This window comes from Phaenicophaeus curvirostris, chromosome 18, assembly GCF_032191515.1.
Source record: "Phaenicophaeus curvirostris isolate KB17595 chromosome 18, BPBGC_Pcur_1.0, whole genome shotgun sequence".
NCBI lineage: Eukaryota > Metazoa > Chordata > Aves > Cuculiformes > Cuculidae > Phaenicophaeus > Phaenicophaeus curvirostris.
Genome location: NC_091409.1, coordinates 643,630 through 667,926, shown reverse-complemented (window position 1 = coordinate 667,926; position 24,297 = coordinate 643,630). Strand labels below are relative to the sequence as shown.

At 40.0% G+C, this 24,297-nt stretch overlaps 1 protein-coding gene across 4 annotated transcripts in view; it reads left to right on the top strand.

Annotated features, from left to right (window-relative positions):
* The window catches only part of PREX1 (phosphatidylinositol-3,4,5-trisphosphate dependent Rac exchange factor 1), a 152,765-nt gene that overhangs the window by 95,222 nt on the left and 33,246 nt on the right, over positions 1-24,297 (top strand). For all 4 annotated transcript variants that reach the window (XM_069872135.1, XM_069872133.1, XM_069872132.1 and 1 more), the window contains exons 10-16: positions 3,222-3,369; positions 6,565-6,665; positions 9,183-9,286; positions 10,360-10,409; positions 13,707-13,782; positions 16,734-16,806; positions 17,950-18,092. In XM_069872135.1, coding sequence (XP_069728236.1) covers positions 3,222-3,369; positions 6,565-6,665; positions 9,183-9,286; positions 10,360-10,409; positions 13,707-13,782; positions 16,734-16,806; positions 17,950-18,092 — 695 coding nt within the window. The remainder of the gene's footprint in view (positions 1-3,221; positions 3,370-6,564; positions 6,666-9,182; positions 9,287-10,359; positions 10,410-13,706; positions 13,783-16,733; positions 16,807-17,949; positions 18,093-24,297) is intronic.

Below are 24,297 nucleotides of genomic sequence, written 5' to 3'. Positions count from 1 at the left end.
AAATTAACTTTTTGGTCTTTTATTTGTAAGTGAGATAAAATGATATTGTATTTATCAGTAAAAGGAAAGGAGAAAAAACAGCTTTCAGCCTTCTTTCAGAGGCAGTGACACAAGCGTTCTCACAGAGTTGGACCCCATTATCTAGAAATAAACAGAACAGTTCATAGAGAAAAACTCTAGAAATATTACATTTAGACTGAGAATAGTGACAAATGTATGCAGATGCTTGTCAGTTTTATCTTTTCATGTGTAATGAAACAAAAACTAAGCTTACCTTGAAACGTTGTACAATACAAGTGAGCTCACAAAGCCATGAATCAGGTTGGCTGATAAAAGTTATGAGTTCCTTTAAGTCAGCTGTCTCTCACAACTGAACCTGCTTCCCTGTTTGCTAAATGGGAAAAATAATAGCTCATTGCCAGAGGAAATGACACTTACTTTAAAACATTCTGTGCTTGACTTTTGGAAGTGCTTCCCCTCTCTGCACGCGCAACTCCTTTAATGATGTAATTGCTCATCTGTGCTCATATTGAATGAAATCAGTCTGAAACCATTTTAGTAGTGTGTTTTCAGAACTTGTAAACTGCTAAACAATAATGCTTTAGGTTTTTAAAGTATTTTAAGAAAGATGCGGAGCTGTCAGTGAAGTTGGATGAAAGCAGAAAATCTACATCCTTTAATGTCCTTTGAAATCCAAACCTTAGTCGTTACGTTACGATACTTTGCATCTCGTCTGCTAAACACACGCACATTGTGGTGTTGTTTGTTACCATAAAACATTCCTAACATACTTTATCATAATAGCAAGGATACTACCTTCGAAATGTTTATCAGGCATGGTGTAAATTCAAAAGAATTACTTTGAAGGCAAAAAAGAGAATCAGCTTTGGTTTTTAGAGTTTTTTTTAATTATTATTATTTTTTTGATTAAAAGGCAGTGTTTTACCATTCTGAGCTGGCAATCTATGCTCACTGGTCAGTTCTGCATGTCGCTGTACTGTAATGATCCTGATCTTCCACATGATATATTTCTTTAATAAAATACTTTTCTTGGCTCTTACTTTTACCCTCACAGTGCTAAATCATATGTAAAAGTTCCAGTGAGTCTCCATTTGATAATGAGTTTTCACTTTGTGATGTCACTAGCACTCTGCAGCATTTCCTGTGCATCAGGTGCAATGTGTGAGGAAATGGAAGTTTCAGTAAGAAGTAAGGAGACAGGACTAGAAAAACAGATCATATATATATATATATATATATAGGCCAGCCTGATTTAGTGACATGTCCCTGACCATGGCAGGGGGGTTGGAACTAGATGATCTTTAAGGTCCGTTCCAACTCAAATTATTCTATGATTTTATAAAGAGGGAGGTTGAGAATATGGAGAGGTGACTGAAATCAGTACTAGGAAGGGAAAAAAGCTATTCCTTAATAGAAAGTTTCTCAAAATTTTCCTTGCAGCATTGGCTGATAAGAGTGTTCTTTCCTGATGCTTTTTGTTATCTAGTTTTATGATGTGGCAGCTGATGACAGGCTCTCTGGATAAGCATAGATATTCTGGCAGACATTCCAGGCCTTATTGGAAAATCTCCTTTGGATCAGAGTACTTGCAAAGTCACAGAGATATCAGTGTTTGGATTAGAAAGCTTGGTGAGATTCCCAATTCTGTAGGATGAGTTGAATAGAACATGCATTCCAGTCTGCCATTTATATCAGAGCCTGGGGAATTCGGTGATGTAAGATGAGCATGAAACATGTACACTGTTATACAGGCTGTTTTCTATCACGAGTTCACGCTGCAAATTAGCCTCAGCTATATGTGTCAGCATTTGTATTGAATTGCATCACAGTATTGGGGGAAGAAGAGGATTGAAGAGTAACGGCAGTAAGCCAAGGGATTTGTGGAGCTGAAATCAGATATTGGACACATGAAAGAAATATTGTATTTGAAGACAAAATGTTGTGCGAGTCTAATTTCTGGAACATGCATTTCAAGCCTCCAAAATATGCATTAAGAGTTTTCAGAAAACTAGAAGGCGGCTCTGATATCACAGAAGACTATTGATTCATTCTGAAATCTTAACATAAAGCAGCAGGATTTATGTCCAGTTAAAGAGAACTGCTCTTCCCAGAGAACATGCAGTTTTCATTTTCTAGCCTTACGCCAATCACTTAAATTCTGCCTAGTGTCAGTCTCTGTAAAACTTAGGCGTGTAAGTCCAGGTCCAGTTCAGGCTGCCTGTTTTCAGGCTAATCTTAAAGAAATCTGAAGTCCGTGCCTCTGTTCTGGACTCCAGAGTTGCCTAGATTTGCAGGTTCTAGAATAACATAGCCAGAAAACAAAACGATTTGTTCAGATTAGAAGAGACAAAACATCTACAGTAGTAAAACATCTTTTTCCATGTCTGTCATCCTAAAGCAATTTGCAAATCTAAAGGGAAGATTGCCAGAAAATGCCATTTATGGCGGTAGTTGTAACAGGCACCTATTGTTTTCAGAGTTCATCCTCCTGACTGCAGCAGTTTTCCAGTTAACAAGAGCTATGTGGAAACTCAGACAAAGTAAATGTGAAATTGTCTCTATATTCAATTATCTATCATTCCTTAAATTATTCAATATTTCTTTCATTCACTGAATAATGTGATTGTCAAACTGTATTTTTAGCCTGGGGTATTGGTAAATAGGATAATTAAGAAAGAATGAGAAAATAATATTCCTGTCTAGCTTTGATTTATTTAAGGATGTGAATTTGATGTTTTGTGGGTTTTTGCTACAAATAATAGGACACTCAAAAAGTCATCTGCTCTATCAAGCATTTAATCTGCTTCGAACAAGTCTTATGCTGGCAGTTATTTCAGGGTCAAAAATAAAATTACAACAGGAAATCAATTTTAGAAGATATATGTTTTGTCTTCCTTTGTTTGGAACTTCTCCGTGTTCTGTAAACCATTCTACTCTGTGATGTGATGTAACTGTAAGTTTAAAGCTTCTTTTTAAAATGGAGAAAAAAAGCTGCGAGCACCTTATTGGTGCAAAACTCATCAAAGACAATTTTATACTGTCTGAGATAAATGTATGACTCAATTTTCCCCTTACTTGGAAAATAAGTCAGGTAATTTTTGTGTTTCTGTTGCTTTGTCTGCTTTGCTTTAGCTTTTGACTTTAAGGATCCACTTTATCTAATGTTAAGGATCTGAAGGAATTTCTGCTTTGTGTTCCAGGTTTGAAACTGGGAATGGAGAGGGATGCATACGTCATGATTGCAGAGAAAGGAGAGAAGCTGTACCAAATGATGATGAACAAGAAAGTGAACCTTATCAAAGACAGGAGGAGAAAATTAAGTACTGTTCCCAAGTGCTTTCTTGGCAAGTAGGTGGCATTTGAATTCAAAAGGCCCTTTCATACCAGTTAAAAGAATGGACTCTGGGTTTTCTGGGAATGGCATTGTGAGGTCAGATCAGATGTGCTTTGATGCAGCTTAATTGAAAAAGCCATAACCCCCATTACAGTTGTGATTTATTAAAATTAATCATTGATTTCTATTCCATGCCATACGCAGGCTGTGACAGCTCATTCTATTGTACAGTAACTCATAACAGCTGTTTCAAATTGGCAACAGTGTTTATAAAAAAGTATCTTAACTCTTGCATGCTCAAGGCTGTTGGTGGCCTAACCTGTATCCTCTTTTGTATACAAGGAAATGCTTACCAGGTGATGTTTAACTCCAACAGAACCATCCAAGTCTCAGGATTGAATTTGGGAGTTTTCTGTTCGTCAGTGTTACAGACACAAATCAAACCTTGTGTATCTGGAGACCTGATGCGTTTGTCAGAAGTATAGAGCTTTATTGGCTGGAAAATACCTCTTTCGCTCAGGCTAGATAATAATTCTTAAGAATGACTTGTATGAGGCAGTAGAAGAGAGACCCTGTGGATGAATCATGATCAGATTGGATATGCTAGCAGTGGGGCTGATGTAGGGGAATGTCCTGCATGGTGCACAGGGAGACACATTAGTTGACCTGAGAAGACTTTTCTGCCTTAGCTGTTTATGATTGAAATGATCAGCTGAGGGAGGATAAAAAGTTCGGAGAGGCAGATTATCCATTCATTTTCCCTCCCCCCATCACTGTTGGGGCGGTTTGCAAGCAAGATTCCTTGTGTATAAGGTGTGGAGCTGATGTATTGTCTTTCTGCCTGACAAAAGGCAGGCTGGTAGCACAAGCGGTTGATAATTCAGCTATAACAAAAAATTCCTAATTTTTGGAGATTTGGTTAGTTTTTTCTTCTCTTCCTCACCCCAATTTATCTTGCTGGGTTCAAACTGAAACCTTTAAGCTGCAATTTTGGAGGCATGATAGGGCATTTTCCTATTTTCCATCCTCAGGAGGTTCTAAACATACCTGATCAGATTGCACAGACTTGGATAGATTGGATTTTCCTGTGTATTTCGTCAGGGGAAACCCAGCTGCTCCAAGGCGCTGAATTTCAGAGGTGTAGGTAGTAGATGGTGTTCTGACTTGCATGCTAGATGAGAATTGAGCATGGCAGCACTGGGAAGTGATGATATGCTCACTTATGTTGGATAACTGCTTAGGACAAGATGAGGAAACAAATAAAGCTTTGCTACCCACTTTTTGAGTTGATGCTTATTTTGCAGCAGTCTAGCGTGTGCCTAAAAAACCTCTTGGATTATTTCTGGATCATGCACTTTTCAGTGCTTATAAAGCCTTCAAACAAATGATTACTGATTTTGTTCATAAACCAAATGCCACAGAAGTCTTAAAGGAGCTCTTTAGAAGGCTGTCCTATAGTTCCGAAGCTTCAGGGCTGTGAGAATAGCGTTCAGATATTTTCCTTTTTCAGCTCTCAATTTCAAACTTTTAAGACCAGTGCCTTACATTTAGAATCTAGATAAACTCCAGGGACACAGTTCCAGATAAAAGAAGCAGGAAAGCTAACAGGGTGGCAGTGTTCTGTTTCAGTTTTGGGCAACTGTTGAAGTGCTCTAAACTGCCATAGACTCATTTGGCTTAACTTGATGACAGTCATCGGCCAGCACATCTGTGATGGGGAACTCCACAGAGTGTGTCTTGTATTCTCAGTAATTTCTGCAGAGGATCATTCTTACTTCTCCTCCCTCTGCAGTTTATATTCCGTTTCAGCCTTTAAATATTTCTAAAACCAGTTAAGAATCACTGGAAGGTTGAGAATGAGCTTTCCTTAGAAGACAGAGAATCAGACTTATTGCTACAGTACTCTGGCTTTAGGAGTTCTACGAAATCTGCTGGTTTCCATGGGATTCCCTTGGCAGAGCTGAATAGATTCTGCTGCTTTTTCTACACTGTGACAGTTACAGAGCAGCCCCTTGGTAAAATGAAGTTTTCGATATTGAAGTTGTTGTTGTTATTCTAAAGGCAAAATGCAAATACTACCTACAGCTGAGATGAGTCAGCTCTGATAATCACGAAGAGATTAAAAATACTTCATTTAGAGCCCACAAGTGGAGGCATGGAGACTGGTTGTGATAAGCAGCAACCCTCTGCACATTGGCAAGCACCCAAGTGATGTATTAAATTCAGATTTCCCATATGTTGCTCTACTTTCTTATATTCCTTTTGTTCTTCTCTATGAATTTAACACAGTGCTAGTATAATCGCTAATTAACCTGGCAAACAACTCAGCCCCCTAGGGCTTTGGCGTCGCTGTATTCATCAGGCTTGCAGCATCCATTTCACTGTACTTAATGTTTCTAATTGAGTAACATCCTACGTATCTATCTTTTTGTTTTGGTTTGGTTTTTGGCTGTTATTCTGCCCATATGTGCAGCTTTGCCCCTCACCAGAGAGAGGTTTTGTTTCAGGCAGCGTGAGCAGACAGACTTAGGACCTTTTGTCTATAAATTAGAAGCATCATTTACGTATCTGCCAGGCACCAACTTGAGTAAATGACCTTAAATTAACCTGTCAGTGGGGCTTGTGTTCTCTCTTACTGCTCTGTGCTTGAATTCCGTAGATTGAATCTTCTGTCCTAAGTGCTACTGTGATTCCATTAAAGCTAATCCAAGTACACCACTGGGGGTGGCTTAGGGTGGGGGTGGGCAGAAATCGAGCTCAGTGAAGAAAGGTGAGCGTATGTAACAAAGTCAGACGATGAACACTGTTTGGAGAGACAGCTTGTGTAGAAATAACTGTTTTCTCTACTGTCCAACATGTTTTTAAGTCATCAGTTAATTTTGCTTTCTTCTTCCCCCTCGGATGTCTGAATTGCTCCATAAAATAAGGATTTGCAGCATCTTTACAAGTCCAGCCCGGTTGTCTTTCCTTTTGTGTGCATGCTGATTATGATAAACTAAGGGGAATGGTGGGAAAAAGTCAAAGATGGGAGATCTGGATCTTCTGCAGAGCATTTTCTCCAGAAGTGTAGGAAATTGAGCCACCTGTTAGAGTTATCATCACTTTCAGCAATTCTCACGCTTGCTTCCAGGAGTCTCCTGTGCTTGGCTGGTGACTTGCTTTCTTGTGTTCAAGTGAAAAAGCTGTTTCTGTTCTGCTCCCCTTTGCAGTGAGTTTGTGTCATGGCTCACAGAGATCGGAGAGATAAGCAAACCAGAAGAAGGGGTCAACCTGGGACAGGCATTGTTGGAAAATGGAATCATTCATCATGGTGAGTCCTCCCTGCCATAAAGAGATGTTAGATTTCAGTAATGCCCTGGAACTGAGGGTGGAAAACTGACTGCAGCTGTTTATGTGATGTTCAAATACTTTCCTGTACCATACCCATCAAATCCTCAAAATGTTTAATACCTTTTTGAATAATGCATGGGCAACTTTATGTCATGAAAACGGGACTTGTTGGGTATCCCGAAAGTATTTATGCCTGCAGTTGCTTGATTTCTTTGCATCATCTTTGTGGCAGAATGTATCAGGTATATATAAGTGTTTAATTTGTGTGTTTGAAAGTTTGCAGAGATGAAGAAGTATGCCTTCCATATGAGACATCAGCAATATAGAAGGTAGTTGAGCAGTGCTTTTTTAGAATGAGGCACATGTGTGAACAGAGTGAGGGGCTCCAGACAATGGGTCATTCTTTCTAATGAGACTGATTGTCATAAAGAAAAGTTATTGATAGATATTGATAAAATTTGAAAATTTTCTGTGCTATCTGCATTTTTGCTAAAATAAGGTCGATCTCCAGATTATGTCCTTTAAATCCAGTTTTGCCCTGCTATTTCCTGTTATTTTCGTATTACATTATGCAGACAGAAAAACACCTAGAGAAATGTTTTATGAGCACTACCGTAATCCTTCATGCACATACTCTTCCACCCCCAGGTGCCAAGACATACTTTCAGGCACATTCAGACTTTGAAGGGCTTTAGACATGAGCTCAAACACACTGAATGCTTTTGCATACTTGGCCCTAACTGTATCCTTGGAAAACTGAAACACTCTGGCTTCCATGCGTAGGGATCCCCCTTTAGATGAAAAATGTTCTTGTGAGCTCACACCCCCACTTGCCTATGTTCTTAATGTGTACACTTGCACCAATCCATACTTTGACATTTCAGCAGTGTCCTTTTTCTTTAAACACAAATTTAGAGCTAAAAGAAAGTTGTTCTGTTATATCTACTGGCCCCTTATTCAAATGTCCTGAGTAAGATGATTCTGGTTTGGTTTTAATATTAGTCAGAGCTCCTGATGTTAGTGTCACCAGTGCCAGTTACTGCTAGACATTGGAAAGCATTTGCAGTGTTGTGTTTACTTGAGGAAATATCACTTGGTATTTTGATAAATTGTTAGACGTAAAAGTATCCCATTATTTTCTCCTAATGTAGCAAGAACTTAAAACTTTAGCAGCACAATGAAACTCTTAGCCCTTTTCTACATTAGCCAGTATATTTTATCTTTTGTTTTCACTTGGCATAACATTACTGTCAGGTGAAAACTGCTGATGTCTCAGTCTTCCTGAGAAGCAGGACCATAGAAGATTTCTAAATGCTGAGCTCTGTGTATTTTATCACTTGATTTCCTCTGTATCTCCTTTAATTCTGGCTATTTTATCTGGGACTGCTGACGGGGAAGTTCTGGTACCTGTCACAGAGAGCAGAAGCGAGCAGAACCTGATCGGCTGTGTGCCAGACACAAAAGATGCTTTCTAGACATTCAATTCTCAATTGGATTTAGAAATACAAAATCTGGAGCATGTAGACACTCAAAGAAGGCAATAGCTTGTGCAGGTTAGAGATTCCACTGCATACAAAGGGATTTACATCAGATCTTGCAAATTTTCTTTTACTCTGAAATGAAGAAAAAATAGGCAAAAGCAGGAATCTTAATTAAATAGTCATAGCTCAGGATGTGTCCTATGTAATGTGGAAAGCTTTTAAGAATTTCTGGTCTTTGTCTTCTAAACAATTACCCTGCCTGCTCTGCAACAGGCAACCTAAACCTCAAAATGACTCCTGGTACTTCTCAGTCTGCCTGACTGAGTTTAATTGTCTTTAATCATCCAGTGCAATCAGTTTTCTCAGGTTAATCAAACTCCGTGCATCTTTAAATAGTGTAAATCCGTATTTTCTCTCAGTTCATCAAATGTTGTGCCTGCACTGGGAAATACTGCATCCAAAGTATTAAAGGATGCTCCAGCACAAAGATCTGGCTGTGATTTTGTTACATGGCAAAGGCAGGAAAGATCACAGTGACTAAGCTATCCCACTGTATGTGCTGTTGTCTTTGGTTGCTTTTCTCTAGGTTTCCAGCATACTTTCTGCTGTTGGAGTTGCAGATCTTTACGCAACTGCAATAGTGACTTTAGTGCTGTGATAACTGCTATAAGGATTTGCAGTCACTTTGTTCAAAACTTACAGAAGAAAGTCAGACAATCTCAATTACCTTCGTTAGGACTGTTCCAAAAGCCTTACATAAATTGAATCTGGTTTAAAATGAAGAAATTTGAATTTTATTGGAGCTGTAGTGTTTTAGAGAATGACTTTTGTTTGTGGAGCTGTTCAGAAGTGCATGTAAGCATATATATAATATAAGGGGAAATTTGAAGAGCAGAGTTCTCTCGTCAGAAAGTGATACATACCAGCAAATCCCTAGATGCAGATGTGCCAGCTGACCTGTGAAGAACATGGCAGTGCAGAAAAGACTAATTTTATGTATCTTGCCGATGTTTTAGTTTCAGATAAGCACCAGTTTAAGAATGAGCAGGTGATGTACAGATTTCGCTACGATGATGGAACGTACAAGCCGAGAAGTGAATTGGAAGACATCATGTCCAAGGTTTGTATTATCATTCTTAGTTGGAATCTTCTGATTTGCGTAATAACTATTAAAAGAGTTTGCTTTGAATGCTCTGGGAAAATTTATAGCAGACTTCCAGTACTTAAAAGGAGCCTGCAAGAAAGCTAGGGAGGGCTTCTTTATCAGGGAGTGCAGGGATAGGGTGAGGGGGTATAGTTTTAAGATAAAAGAGGGGAGATTTAGATTAGACATTAGGAAGAAATTTTTTTACTCTGTGTGTGGTGAGACACTGGCATAGGTTGTGATGCAGAGAAGCCGTGTCTGCCCCATCCCTGGAGGTGTTCAGGGCCAGGCTGGATGGGGCTTTGAGCAACCTGATCCAGTGGACGGTGTCCCTGCCCAAGGCAGGGGATTGGGACTGAATGATCTTTAAGGTCCCTTCCAACTCAAACTGTTCTAGGATTCTATGTCATTCATCTGTTGTAAAGGAGATCCTTAATGCTGATTATCTTTATTGTATTAAGCTAGCCGTCTTAATGCCATAGCAGACATTCACTCTAGGGAGAGAAAGCAGAGCTTAACAATAAATAACACACAGTTGTGACTGTACGCAGGACTGCTGATTTAAATCCTAATACAGTAACAAAAGGTCTTAAAAGAAAACAGTAACCCATAATACAGCATATCTGCTGATAAAATGGGCATTATGGTTCAGAGAGATAGAAAAGATCAATATTTAACTGCTGTTCCTTGTAATTGTATGTCAAATGAGTTCTGTTGATCCCATATCTGACCATATACCTTATAATAAATTGGATTTCTTCTTATGGACATCAGTTCATTGCTTAATTGTGAGGAAGGATTAATGGAGAATATGTTGGAATAGAGCTGATTAGAGATAAAAGAACAGATTTTTTGGCTTATGGAAGCAGAGAAAGAAGAAAGAACGTTTGACAGAGAGGATAAGGAAAATGTCTTAAAAGAACAGTTGATCAATAGATAATTCCAGCTGAGGAGAGACATCAGTGTTCAGCTTTTGCCAGCTTTAGCTGGTCAGTGGTTTTTTTTGAAAAGGGAAAAACTGATTATACCATGCATCTTTCCTTCTTCAGGGTGTGAGGCTGTACTGCCGACTACACTGCCTGTATACTCCAGTGGTAAAGTAAGTTCACTTCCCTGATATACACTCCTTGTATGTATTATCTGGCTTTCTTAAAAGGTTACTACTGAAACCTTTCTTCTTTCTTATTATAAACAGTAATTTTCTGCATTTTCTTGGCTATTTTACTACCCTTCTATCGCCAAGTCACATGCAGAGTAGGAATAATGGTAAGTGAAGCTGAAAATATTCCATTGACCTCAGGGTTCCCACAAACTGAGAGGGATGTAGTCTTATGCCTTAGGGAATCAACAAGGACAAAAAACTAACATAGGTCTGTCTTGTGGTGGTTTATCAGTGTGCTATTTTTGTAATAGAATCCCAGCTGGAGAATCTTCTACTATCAGGATTAATCAGTGTTAGTGACAGTATGAATGTGTGTGAACAGTGAAAAATAGAAGACCTTTAGATGTCTTAGGATCCTTCACGATGGACAGCGTTCCCAGTATGTTAAGGCATTTCTTCCCCCTGTTCTCCTCCTTTTATCTCCCTGTTAGAAAATTGAATCTTCCTGGCTGTCATCCTTTCATGTCTTACGTCTTTTTGCCTCTGACAAGCACAATGTTAGCATAAAGGAGCTTACTTTTAGCCAAGTTATGCAAAGCCTATTCCTTTCTCCTGTGCCTTTGGACCACTGTTTTTTCTGGCATCTTCAGACTGCTGATCCCTGCAGTGGTGATAGTGAGGTTGATGATGACTACTTTTCTGGTGCCACCTTCTTTCTAGAAAATCAGCAAAACTGCTCGGAGTAGCAGGTGGATCTGGAAGAATCATGAAGTTCAAAATTCAGTTATTTTATTGACAGCCTTGGGACATAATTTTGCTTAGTTGTCTTCCCTGGAAACCTGGGAGTTTGAATGTAGCCTTTGCCTTTATGATTTTCTTTAAGTAAACTTTGATGTACTTTAAGTACAATTTTCACTTTAAGTAAACTGATGTACTTTGAGGAAAAGGTGATGTAGCCCACTGGAAACAAAGCATGCGACTTTGGGGGTTGTTACATAAAAAGTAAATAATTTGCAAAATCTTAGGTGTAGGGAAGGTTCTGAATATGTCTCTGATCTACTTTGGGAAGTTGAGAGGGTAGGAGGGCTTGCTGTCACACACGATGGACAATATTCAGTGCATAGATGGGCTAGACCTTGTGAAGAGCATTATATTCCTCTGGTTTCTGTGAGATAGCAGATTGTGCCAAGATTTCAGTGGTTCTCACATCTGTTTGACTATACACCTGCACCTCATGGTTCTGGGTAACACTCTGTGATTCAGGCTTTACTCCTGTTCAGACTAACTTAAAATGGGGGGAAAGTCAATGAACTGATGTTGAAATATTCATTCTGACAAGCATTTAAGCACAAGCAGTGAAAGACTGGGCCCTGGACCAAGATCCTGCTGCCAGCTTATTCAAAACTCTAGCTCTATGTCAGCATCTGTATGAAAATGCTGGGAGTTGCTTCTTACAATCTGAAAACCCTTACTCATTAGTACTCAATATTTTAATGCTTTCCTTTATTGTTCTGACATTTCAAAAGCACATTTTCTCAAGATAAGAGTGTGAGAGGGAAAGACTGCCCAGAAAACTCCCACAGCTTTGTGGTGATTTTAGCGCGTTACTGGAAGACAAGTCGAAAAATGTGTGTAAGCACTATGAGGAAAGCTTTTGTTCTGAGGACACATATTTCTGGAAGTGCTGTCATATTTTTCTTGTTTTCTTTCCAAGTTCTGAAAGTCCTGCTTCCCTTTCTAATTTCTCACACCCTCCATTCTGTAAAAACACACAGGCATTTCTGCTGCACTTATTTACAAAAGCCAGTCACAACACAATTGTGTCTGTAGATGATTCGTAAAAGGAGCACCAGTCGGATGAATTTTAGATGGTGGTTTGATGTTAGATTTTTTTAGAAAAAAGGAAATATCAAGAGGTTGATTTGAGAGAACTGAGAAAGAAATGCTTCTCTTGAGCTTCCATATAGATATATCCGGGCTGTAAAACAGTCGCAGTGGCTGTGAAATTTTCCTCCACAGCCATGCCAGTGAACCTCAGGCTTGAAATAGGACCACCTCCAGGGGTGAGAGAGGAATTAATTCTTCATAGCCCATTCAGCATTTGGCCTCTCTACTGAGACTCTCAATAAGAGGGAGCCAATTAATGCAAATTAATTGTGGTAATGGCTTTCGTGATGTGGAACTAGGAACTGGATCAAGACCACAAAACTTATTTCACATGGACCAGTAAACAGCCTTAAAATGGAAAGAGCTTTTCATTCTCTCATGAGCTGGATTAAATCCAGTGACCTGGAGGTGAAAAGTGTTAGAGCCCAATGTCCTAAGCCACATAGTCCTCTTATATTTGTATCAAAATTCTTTAGAAGTATTTTATGAAAGACTAAAACCATCAGTTATCTCCGTGGCTTTGAGAGGAGTAATGGGAGAAAACTGCAAAAAGCAGCAAGTTACAATAGAGTTCCTGTTCCTTATTTCAGGAACAGTGCTGCTCTCTCCAAGGTCTCTGTGTGGGGTGGTGCAAATTGTGTTACAAGGCCTAAATACAAGTCGGGTTTTTAGTCACAATGGCTGAAATTATCTAGTGCCATAAAAGCACACATAAAAGATACTCTGTATCTGGCTACACTGTTATGTTTTGTAAAGAAAGTAAAATCCGAACAGGTTTGGAGTATCAGGAAAATCTCTCAATGCTTAATTTAGTGAGCCTAGCAAAAAGGAGGCACAGAGGGAGTATGTAGGATCACTGTCTATGAATACATGGATGGGGAAACGCTAGAGAAGAACTACATAACCTTATAGATGGGGTTGGCACTGAACAGGTACATGTAACTGGACATGAACGGATTCAGGATGGAAACTAGAAGATGACTTCCAGCCAGAAGAATATGATTTTCAACAGAACCGGTGGTGGCAGTATTCTAACCTGAGTTAAAGAAGCAGCTCAATACATCTGTGAAAAGGATGTCCCGGGTGCCTCTGGGAGGAGTAAGAGTTCTCTAAGGATGGCTTGGAATAACATCCAGGGAAATTTGAAGTAACACTGCTCTGTATTGATCTAAATATCTTCCTAATTCAAGTTAGAAAAGTTTAAAAACTAGTTCTTTCTTCTAGAGAAAAGACATAACTGTTCCCTATTCTTTGTCTTATTTGTGGCTGGGAGTCTTTTTTTCTTGTATCTATAGTTCTTCTTTCCTAAACTTCATGACAGTAGATCACAATAGTATACGTAGCTTTAGAGGGTAACAGAAACATTTACATTTTTGTCTTGATTTCTCCCTGAATTCTTTCAATTAGAGATCGTGACTACCACCTGAAGACCTACAAGTCAGTACTCCCTGCAAGTAAACTAGTGGATTGGCTTATTGCACAGGTAAGAACAGTTTAAAATACTTCTGTCTTTGATAAATAGCTTAGTATTCCATTCCATTTCATTGAAAAATAAATAAAACACATTTATCTAGAGAAAATAATTAAACATATTCTGATTCTTAAAGTCTTACATTATCATTCATTTGGTGAAAATGTATTATTTGGCAGCATAAAGAGGAAGAAAGTCCTTTGTTAGCTTTAGAAGTGGTGAACTGGCTGTTCTCAGGAATCTTTTCTATCCCATGTGATTTTCTGAAGGCATTTAAAGCAATGTTGATCTCGTTTAATCTCATATAGGTGAGGTACAATTATATTGAAAAATGAATTTAGAGTTTGACACCAACAATGACACCATTGTCTTTAGAAATTGTAGTTGCCCCATATTTGCCCTGCAATTACAGAGAAGAGCCTGTAGTCTGGGAAATAAAAAATTTACCTTTGATAGTCTAAAGCAATCTAAAGGGAGAGTGTGCCGTGTTGCTCACCATCGTGGAGTCAAATGCAAATTCTGCTTTTGTCTTAAATGGTGGTCTGATTCACAATCCTATACTGCCAAAATAACATGATGGGAGGCTTGTTTGAGTGAGAATCTGACCTCTGACAACCAGGGATGTTGTCTTTCAGAAAAGTTTCCTGAAATTGCGTTTGACATCCTCCTACATTAACAAGATTGATATGATTTAATGTTGTTCTGTGCCAAATAACTAGATGTGAATGGAGTAGTCAATTGTTTTCCTCTTCAGAGCATAGAGGAGAGCAAGGATATTAGTACTGAGGTTGTCATATCAGTTACATGTGATTTAATGGGGTCTTATTCATGGAAAGCTGAAGGGTGGAAAAAAGTCTGCTTTGCCCAAAGAAGAGAGATGTAATCAGGCTAATCTGGCCAATATATTACATAATTGTAGAGCTGTAGGCAGTAGAAGAACTTGGATAGCGAGGGAAAGCATTAGCTCTTGGTCTGGCAAAGGTAGCTCATTTCCTTCCCTATTTTTCTTCATTCCGGTAGGTCAGTCTGGCTGTTAGTTTTCCTGTTTGCTGAACTTTACATTAGCATTGAACCAAAATGTACTGAAGCCAGATATGAATATATAGAAGACTTTGTGATTTATATTGTGTGTGTATATGCATACGTGCATGTATGTAGATGGAAAGATGAAGGGAATTCTTTCTGTGCTCAGTTAAAGGGGAACATTATCAAACATGTAAATCCCTGTCTATGACTTAGAAGAATTCCTGTCTGTGTGGCTAAATCAATCTTCACTCATAAGTCCTTACAAATAGTAACTTCCATGGGGGTTCGTTTGGAGTTTTCATAGAAGATTGAACTATTTGCTAGCAAGCATTCATACTTTGGCCTATTAACTAACAAGAGATTTTAGTGGGAGCTAATGAATACTGAGCTTCTTGCAGAGTAGTGTATTTATTTAACTACTCAAATATCTACCTTTGAATTTACCTTAGGCATCTGTTCTTGAAAATCTTGGTGATGGTGTCTGATCTGATAATTACCTGTTACACAAAACTGCTGGGATGTATTTCTTTCTTTTTCTGAAAATCAATTTACGTCATGATTTTAGTTTAGAAAGATGTCCCAAAAAAGTGAGGACTATGGTTTCTGTTAGATTTACTGGCATAGGGATGACTGTCTTGAAGGATAGTCTCTCTCATTTCTGTTTGCAATTTAGACTGTAAATGCCAGTGGGAGCCTTCCCTAATGAGAAAGCTGTTTCTTATTTCCTTGACCTTTACAAATATTTGTAAGACTGAACAGATCAAAACAGTAAGAACTTTTTTTTATAATGAAAGAAACAGCGTCAGCTGTATTGTGCACCCTGATCCCCATACCTGGACATGGTTGGTTGTTATGCTGCTGACATGAGATAAGTTGGGTTCTCAACAAGGCTTGATCTTGTGCACATTTGAACCATTGTATTCAAATGGGATTTATGGTATTGTCTGAATTCAGAGTTTTGGACTGGAAAGGCATTAGGAGCTCAGTTAGTAGATGTGCAGTGTATTTGTGGCTCTGTAGATGTTAGGGGTCTGTAGGAGCTGAGCATCTCTATCAGGTCGGTGAATAAGTGCCCTGTGATATGCTAGCGCAGATGTGCTAGCACAGATTATTCACTATGAGGGAGTTTTTGCATGTGAGTGAGGGTGGTCAAGAGATTTCCTAAAGACTTGGAGCTTTAATGCTGAATTTGCTTGATGTCTTTTTTATTCTTTATAGCTCTTCACAGTAGTGGGTTCCTATTTCAGTTATCCCCATAGTATGTCTCAGGCAAATTGTGCATCAGGCACTAAAATAAGGCATTAAGTATTATACGTAGAGAAAACTAGGCATTTCTTGTATTTAGCTGAATTGTACTTGCAAAATAATGCAGCCATTTCAGGTAAATTTATGAATTGGCAGGTCACCTTTGGTACCTGTTTTGAAATGCTCCAGTCTAGGCTTTGGGCAGTGAGAAACTGAAGCCTTTGTAAGTCTGCTGTGTAAGGAAAGAATGCCAGTTTTAGCCAGTCTGACCTTTGGAGTTCACGTACAGGGGGTTGCCTCAGGTTTTTCTCCCTTTAGTTGAATACAGATAAGTTCTCTCAACTTCTCTTTCTAAGAATGAGCTTTGTTGTCTGTGGTTAACGTGTCATTAAGTCCAGCACTGTGATTGCAAATAAAGTCTTTGCGTTGAAATACAACTGTGTCCATTTGTGGGTTAAACAACTGCTTTCCAGAATCCTGGTCTTTGTCTTCATGGTTCCTGTAGGAGGCAAGAGATGCTATATATAGGAGTGAATGGGATTTGGGCAACGGGGTGGCTGTTTTAATTTCTTGCTATTGTTCCCTACAAAGAACATCCTGCTAATTTCAGAGCCACAGGCTATGCGTGGGGAAGAGGAATAATGTAGCTTAGGAAGTCGTCTGAGATTTAATATTTATCCTCTTGTTTCTAGGGAGACTGTCAGACTCGGGAGGAAGCTGTCGCGCTGGGTGTTGGACTCTGCAATAATGGCTTCATGCATCATGGTAATGCATTGATATTACTTCCCACAGCCAATTAAAAGAGCTCTTACTTCAGTGAGATTAGCTGACTGTCTGAAAATCCCTTTTCTATAGGCTGTGCCGCAATGCTGACACATATACAATATGAGGCATCACAGCAGGTCCTTCTAGGCAGCAGTCTTTGAGCTTACACAAAATGTCTAAGCCTAGTTTCACCTTCCCAAGTGAATCCCCTTGCTAATAGTTCTGTGAACCTTGAAGTGATTAGATGAGCTAGGAGGGGCATGTTTTTTCAATGCATCTCTTTCAGAGCCATCAGGCAAGCCAAGTATTGTCCTGAAATATCACCAAGAAATGTCAGGTACAAAGTAAAATTGTGACAACAAGTGCAACCCTGAATTTCTGAAGCTTCCAAATCTGGAGTGCCAAATCGCCAAGTTTAGGTATCATCCATCCTCAGTGATGCTGCTGCTAAACTCAGGGAAGTAAACAAACCACGTCTGTGTCAGTATCTAACAGTACTTCAGAAGTCCTAAGAGGGAGCATGATTTGTTCAATGAAACATTCAGTTTTGGCCTTCATAGCATCCTTTGGCAATTAGTTTCTTTGCATAATTAAATGTTGAATGAAGAAGTTCTTCCTTAGGTTTTAAGATCATCACTTGCTGCTTTTATATGAAGCCCACTGGTCTTGTATTTGAAAACATGATAAAAAACTTTTTCACACCTTCCAGAACTTTATAGATCTCATTTCCCTCTCAATTCCTTTTTAGGTTTAAAAGCCTTAGTCTATTTAGCCATGTTGCTTACCTTTAAACAGCCATTTTACCTCTCTTTGCACCTTTTATAATTTTACTATATTCATTTTGACATGGGAAGGGAGCATAATGTTTCCAGGAGGATTTTTTGCAATTTTTATACATTTGATGTGCCAAGGAGGTCAGACATGGTTTCATGAGTAGCTGTGCACTGTGAAGAAAAGTATATCCACAGAATACAGTAGCAGCTTAAAAACATAGAGCTGAATACCTGACCGATAGGGATGCATCTGGTCTTTGTTCTGTAAAGACTGCGGAAATACTTAGGATTTCCTTTAACTTTCTTTTTTGTTTCTCTCTTTCTTTCTCTGTGTAAATGCATGTATGTATTTCGTATATATTATTTCCAGTCCTGGAGAAAAGTGAATTTAAGGATGAATCCTTGTATTTCCGCTTTTATGCTGATGAGGAGATGGAAGGCACCAGTTCCAAGAGCAAGCAATTGCGTAATGACTTCAAACTTGTGGAGAACATCCTGGGAAAGAGTCTTCTGGTAAGAAATCATACATCATGTAAACCTTGAAGCTGCTGTGAAACTGTTATTGTTTTATACTAGAGAAGAATAAGAAGGAAAATTTTAACTGAGTAGAATTGAACTGGAGAATTGCATCTGTAGCTAGTCTTGCCTTCACTGCATCAATACTAATTCTTGGTATACTTTCCTATAGAGCTCCAACTTGATGATCTTGAGTGCTATCATGAAGCACATGCAAGAGAACCGGGTGATCAGGCCCAGTCAACATGGGTTCACAAAAGGCAGGTCTTGCCAGACTAACCTGTTCGCCTTCTATGACAAAGTGACTCAGCTGCTGGATGAGGGAAAGGCTGTGGATGTATCTTCCTGGAGTTCAGTAAAGCCTTTGACACAGTTTCTCACAGCATTCTGCTTGAGAAACTGTCACCTCTGGGCTAGACAGGCGCACACTCTCCTGGGTGGAAAACTGGTTGGATGGAGGGCCCAGAGAGTGGTGGGAAATGGTGTGAAATCCAGCTGGAGGCCAGTGACAAGTGGGGTTCCCCAGGGCTCAGTGCTGGGTCCAGCCCTGTTCAATGTCTTCATCAATGACCTGGATGAAGGCATCGAGTGCACCCTTAGCAAGTTTGCAGATGACACTAAGCTGGGTGGAAGTGTCGATCTGCTGGAGGGTCGGGAGGCTCTGCAAAGGGATCTGAACAGGCTGGACCGCTGGGCTGAGTCCAATGGCATGAGGTTTAACAAGGCCAAATGCCGGGTCCTGCACTTGGGGCACAACAACCCTATGCAGTGCTACAGAGTAGGAGAAGTCTGTCTGGAAAGCTGCCTGGAGGAGAGGGACCTGGGGGTGTTGGTTGACAACCGACTGAATATGAGCCAGCAGTGTGCCCAGGTGGCCAAGAAGGCCAATGGCATCTTGGCTTGTATCAGAAACGGCGTGACCAGCAGGTCCAGGGAGGTTATCCTCCCTCTGTACTCGGCACTGGTGAGACCGCTCCTCCAATACTGTGTTCAGTTCTGGGCCCCTCACCACAAGAAGGATGTTGAGGCTCTGGAGCGAGTCCAGAGAAGAGCAACAAAGCTGGTGAGGGGGCTGGAGAACAGGCCTTATGAGGAGCGGCTGAGAGAGCTGGGGGTGTTTAGCCTGGAGAAGAGGAGGCTGAGGGGAGACCTCATTGCTCTCTACAAGTATCTGAAAGGAGGTTGTAGAGAGGAGGGTGCTGGCCTCTTCTCCCAAGTGCCAGGGGGCAGGACAAGAGGGAATGGCCTCAAGCTCCGCCAGGGGAGGTTTAGGCTGGACGTTAGGAAAAAATTCTTTACAGAAAGGGTCATTGGCTACTGAAACAGGCTGCCCAGGGAGGTGGTTGATTCACCTTCCCTGGAGGTGTTTAAGGCACGGGTGGATGAGGTGCTGAGGGATATGGTTTAGTGTTTGATAGGAACGGTTGGACTGGATGATCCAGTGGGTCTCTTCCAACCTGGTTATTCTGTGATTCTGTAACTTGCGTAGCTCTGACTTTTCTGGCTGATCAGACTGCATAACTGTTTCTGTTAACAAGGGGAATCTGTAAGTTGCAGGGTTCCTTCTCTATAGTGTGTGACCATCCTGCACTACCTGGGAGCTTTGGCTTCACAGCTCACACACGCATGTAAATGCAAGTAAACTCCTGCCTATTTTGGATAGATCTCAAGAAAAGAGGAGACTCAGACATAGGATGGTCTCATCCAATTCACAGGCCGACCCATTTCTATTCCCATGAAGCTCTTGAGAGAGGGTGTAATTGAACTGGGAGCTGGGAATGGCTAGCAGGCACCACATGTTCCTTGTGTTTGCTGAGCTGGCACCACAGTGTTGCTGTGGTGGAGGAGAAAGTAATGGGCAGTACTATCTTGGGAGAGGTCTGCCATCAAGATTAAACACAGTTTAACTCAAAACAGAGTTTAAACACCTTTATATGTGAAGTAGATCCATATGCAAGTTAAAGGACTGATAAGAACACAGAAATTGTTGTCTGGGTGATACGAATATGCTCTCCATTACTGGATCAGAAATAAGCTTTACTTTGTTCACAGAAACCATTTTACAAATATACTGTGCTTTGTGTTCATGCTTTTGCAACAGTCCTGTTATCTCTGGATTCCCTCCTCACTAAGTACCAACACAGTCCTTACTGTGCTGGGATTTTCCTAATGCTGTTTGGACTTCGGAGTTGTATTGGTGCAAACTCTTCGTTCCAAGATTCTTGTTTACTGCCGGTGGCTCCAGGCCTATCTCTTTCTGCCTTTATACGGTGGTAGAATGCAGGAACAGGATAAAAACTTTGGTCAGAAACTACAAAATCAGAATTCCTGGAAAAGATCCAGATGTCCATTATATGGGTAAATTTTTCCTATGGTTCACACAAACCTCACTGTCTCACTGTTGTCTTGTCTCCCAGGAGACCAAATCGTGTTTTGTCTGAATGGCCAGGAGTAATATTTAAAGCACACGGTCCCTTAAAATTATTCCTCTATGCAGCCAGTGCCAGAGACTGGAGTGTCAGATTAATACGATTATCCTCATGGAGAGCTGCTGGATAAAGGGAACCAGCTAAAATATGGTAACTTTGTGGGGGGAGTCAATTGTGATTTGCAAAGCACCCAGAGATAGGTTTCATGTAAGTTGGTGGGAACTGCCATTGTTCAGGTCTTTTTCATTTTCTACCTTATTAAGACAAGACAGTTTGAGGAAACAGATACACTAGAATGTCTCTTGCACTGTTTTCTGTCATTTCCAAGCGCTCCTGTTAAAATGACAAACCTAACAGTGGTAGTATGGCTGTGAAATGAAGGATCTACATTTCTTTGATTCTATTTTCTGTTAATGTAATAAGAGTTTATTAGGACACGCTAAAGAGTGAGAACAAACAGGCAAACCTTGCACATGGACTGTCTACTTGTGTTTAATTGTAATCTCTAATTGGTCCTTCCAGTCACTCCATAATTTGGTAATTGGAATATTTGCAACTGAAATATTTACTATTACTGGTACCATAGTTCAGAAGTGCATCACTCGGCCTCTGTCAAAATATATTCCCATCTTAAAAAGTAAACAATAAAAATGAACGGCATATGCTGAATAAGAAATCTCTTACTTAGAAAGCACATATTTTTGTCAGATGAGTAGTAGTCATGCTGAAGTTATCCATCGCCCTCATATTTGCATATAAATTAGCAGTCCCCTGAATGTGTATAAAGAAGGTCCCACAAGTAGCAGTACAGGAAATGCATTAGACTTATCCACAAAAAGATTTGTGCCTGACTTCTGTGTTTAGCAATTATGAGCAGCTGGGATCCTGAGGCTTCGCTGTCTTTGGAACATCACTACCTTCCTCCTTACACTCATGACAGGGCATTGATCCCATCATATGACATTTAATGGAATTTCCTCAGCACTGGCTTTTGTCCCTTGCTTTTCTACTGCCATGAAATCCTAGCTGTTTAAAGGACAGCTTCCCCACCCTCTTCATCTAAGTTTTCTTTATCACAGGAGAGTTTGCCCTTGAAAATAGAAAACAACAGCAGTTTTGGCAAATGTATTATCAGAAATGCCAGGGAAGAAAGTGCTGTCAGTCTGAAAATATGCACTTGAAAGAAAACTTAATACTCATTTATTTGTGCAGTTGTTTCTCATTGGAGGACATAAATCTTGACAAACTGAAAAAATATACAACATTCCTTGCATAGTTGAAGAGAATTTGGATTTTGGGTCGTCTCCAAGTGTTATGTTTTGGTTACTGCAGTGTGCTGTTAACCTGTGATCAGCACCTCTACTTGTTTAGCTCCAACACAGATTAAACCCGGTAGCTTAGAGCTGAATATCAGACAAGGATAGTTGCCTGTAGAGATGAGCCTCTGTCAAAGTTGCTGAAGAGGTTTAATGCATGCACAGTGCAGGGTCCCCAGAGGACTCCAGTGTATCTCTTATCTGACCTCGAAAGAAAAGCTTTTCCAGTGATTTCTAATGAAGATGCCTGTGTACATTTTATGTAGTATTCTCAAAACTGTCATGCTGGATTAGAGATCTGGACCGTAAGTCCAAACCTCATCAGCTTTCCAGACCTGTGATATCTCCTACATTTTGCCAGCACTTCAGGTAGTTTTTAGGTAATTGGTGGTATTATCATTTGAGTTCATGTCTTCTCACCTATTCTAATGATGAATAAATAGCAGTAATTTGTATTACTCAAATAAAGCCATACTTGTTCCCTAATAAAAGTCTCCTCTATGTTCAGTCGTTCCAGGAGAATTATTTTATGTGTTGTGCTAATATAAAATGACCTAATTCAGCAAAATTTCAGCAGAGAGAGAGCAAAAAAAGATATTTCCCTTTGTTCTTCATTATACTAGTGTAGCACAGTCTGTTGTAGCTTGAGAATTCAAACCATTGGTTTAAAACAATCCTGGGATGAGAGCCACTAATAGGAGCCCGTCCTCTAGGGATTTCTGATCTCCCCAGGAGACAGGCTGGCAGCTCAGTAACAAGAGGCATCCATCATCCAGGTGAATGTGGCCAGATAAGGACTTTGAGTGGATTTGGATACCAAAAATTAGAGCAAACTCTGAAGTGAAAAACATCCTTTAGGCTGTAAATCTTTCACTGTTCAGAATGAACAGTTCCATTTCCATGCTCAATTTCAAAGCTCGCAAACCAGAAGAAACTTTTGAGTCACTATGTATATTAAGCCTATTTTGCTGATGTGGCAGAGCATACCTTTAAAGATAACAGCAGAAGGGCTGGCATAGATTCTGGAGCTTCTCATTGGAAAGAAGCTTTATCTTTTTACATTTTGTTTTAGTACCCCAGAGTTTTGGACTTTTGAAAGGCTGGGGAGACTGGAACAACCTGAGAGATGAAGTAGCAGGAAAACAGCTCTCTTCAAATGAATTCTGCTGAGGGCAACAGAAACCTCACCAGTTTTGTGAAGCATTCAGACTTGACATTACCTGATTAATCACTGGTCCTTAAGAAATTCTTAGCTAAGTGAGACTGTTCACATGTGACCAATAGAGAAGATTTTATGCCGGAGGGCTGCAGGGAAGGCTGTGAGAGGAGAATGTGCATCGTGGAACCTAGTTTAGGAAATAGTGGGTGATCTGCCTGTGCTGTCTCTTCTGCTGCTGGTGTCCCCCAGAGCTTAGACTGGGTACTCCTTTCCTTCATCTGCATGTATAGTAGGAGCAGCCTGGGCAGGCTGCCAAGAATGAAATGGATCCAGTTCCTTCAGCTTCTTCACTGGGGGAATCTTATTGCCCAACCCAAGGTCCTTCATTTGTATGCGGTTTGAGGGATCAGCAAGTGTGGAGGGTAAACCAGACACTATAATAGCTTGCATATTAAAGTCGTGCTCTCGTGACATTAGCATGATGTAATGCCGGAAGCTGAGCATCAAGCTGCTTCACATCTCTGGCATTTTCATTCTTCTGGAAAACTGTCGGATCTCCCTTCATAGCTACTGAGCATCCCCATCCCACAAACCTTTTCTGATTCCATCACTTTCCTCATACAGGGGGAGAAATGGAGAGGTACCACACCGGCAACACGACCCTCTTGCCAGAATGCTTCATGAATGTAACAGATAAAGGTCTAATAGATTGGGGTTTTGTGTAGCTTTTTTTCTCCACACTCCCCCAGCCCATCTGTGCCAAAGTTCTCTTTGAATATGTTCTGACTACATTTGCCCTCCAGTTTTGATTAAGCATGCCTATTTTTCATATGGTGTCACTTCTTAATGTGGTTGCCTTTCAAGATTAAACAGCCGCTGTCTTATGTTCAAAAAACTGATTCAATTCCAGGGACACAGACATAATTCTTGTAGATGGCAAGTTAGTTAATTACTTTGGACTCCTGAGGGATGAATGGTGTTCAGCTGTGGAATTGCAAGGTATTACTGTTTTATAATAAAGAAGGAATCATAGCCTATTGCATATTGAATATTATCCATAATCTGACTTTTCATAAGAGAGTGTCCCCAGCACAGGAGTGACAATACAGAATGTGAGACTTCTTCCTTTTTGACATGGTGCTGAAGTTTCTAATGTTGATGCACTTGGATTTATTAAAAATGATAGCATATAAAAGATTTTCAAGCACCGAAGAGATAACATAGGTTTGTGTAGCCATTGGCTTCTTCAGTTTGGCGAATCAAAGCCTCCAGATTTTTAAATATCTTTTCACATATGC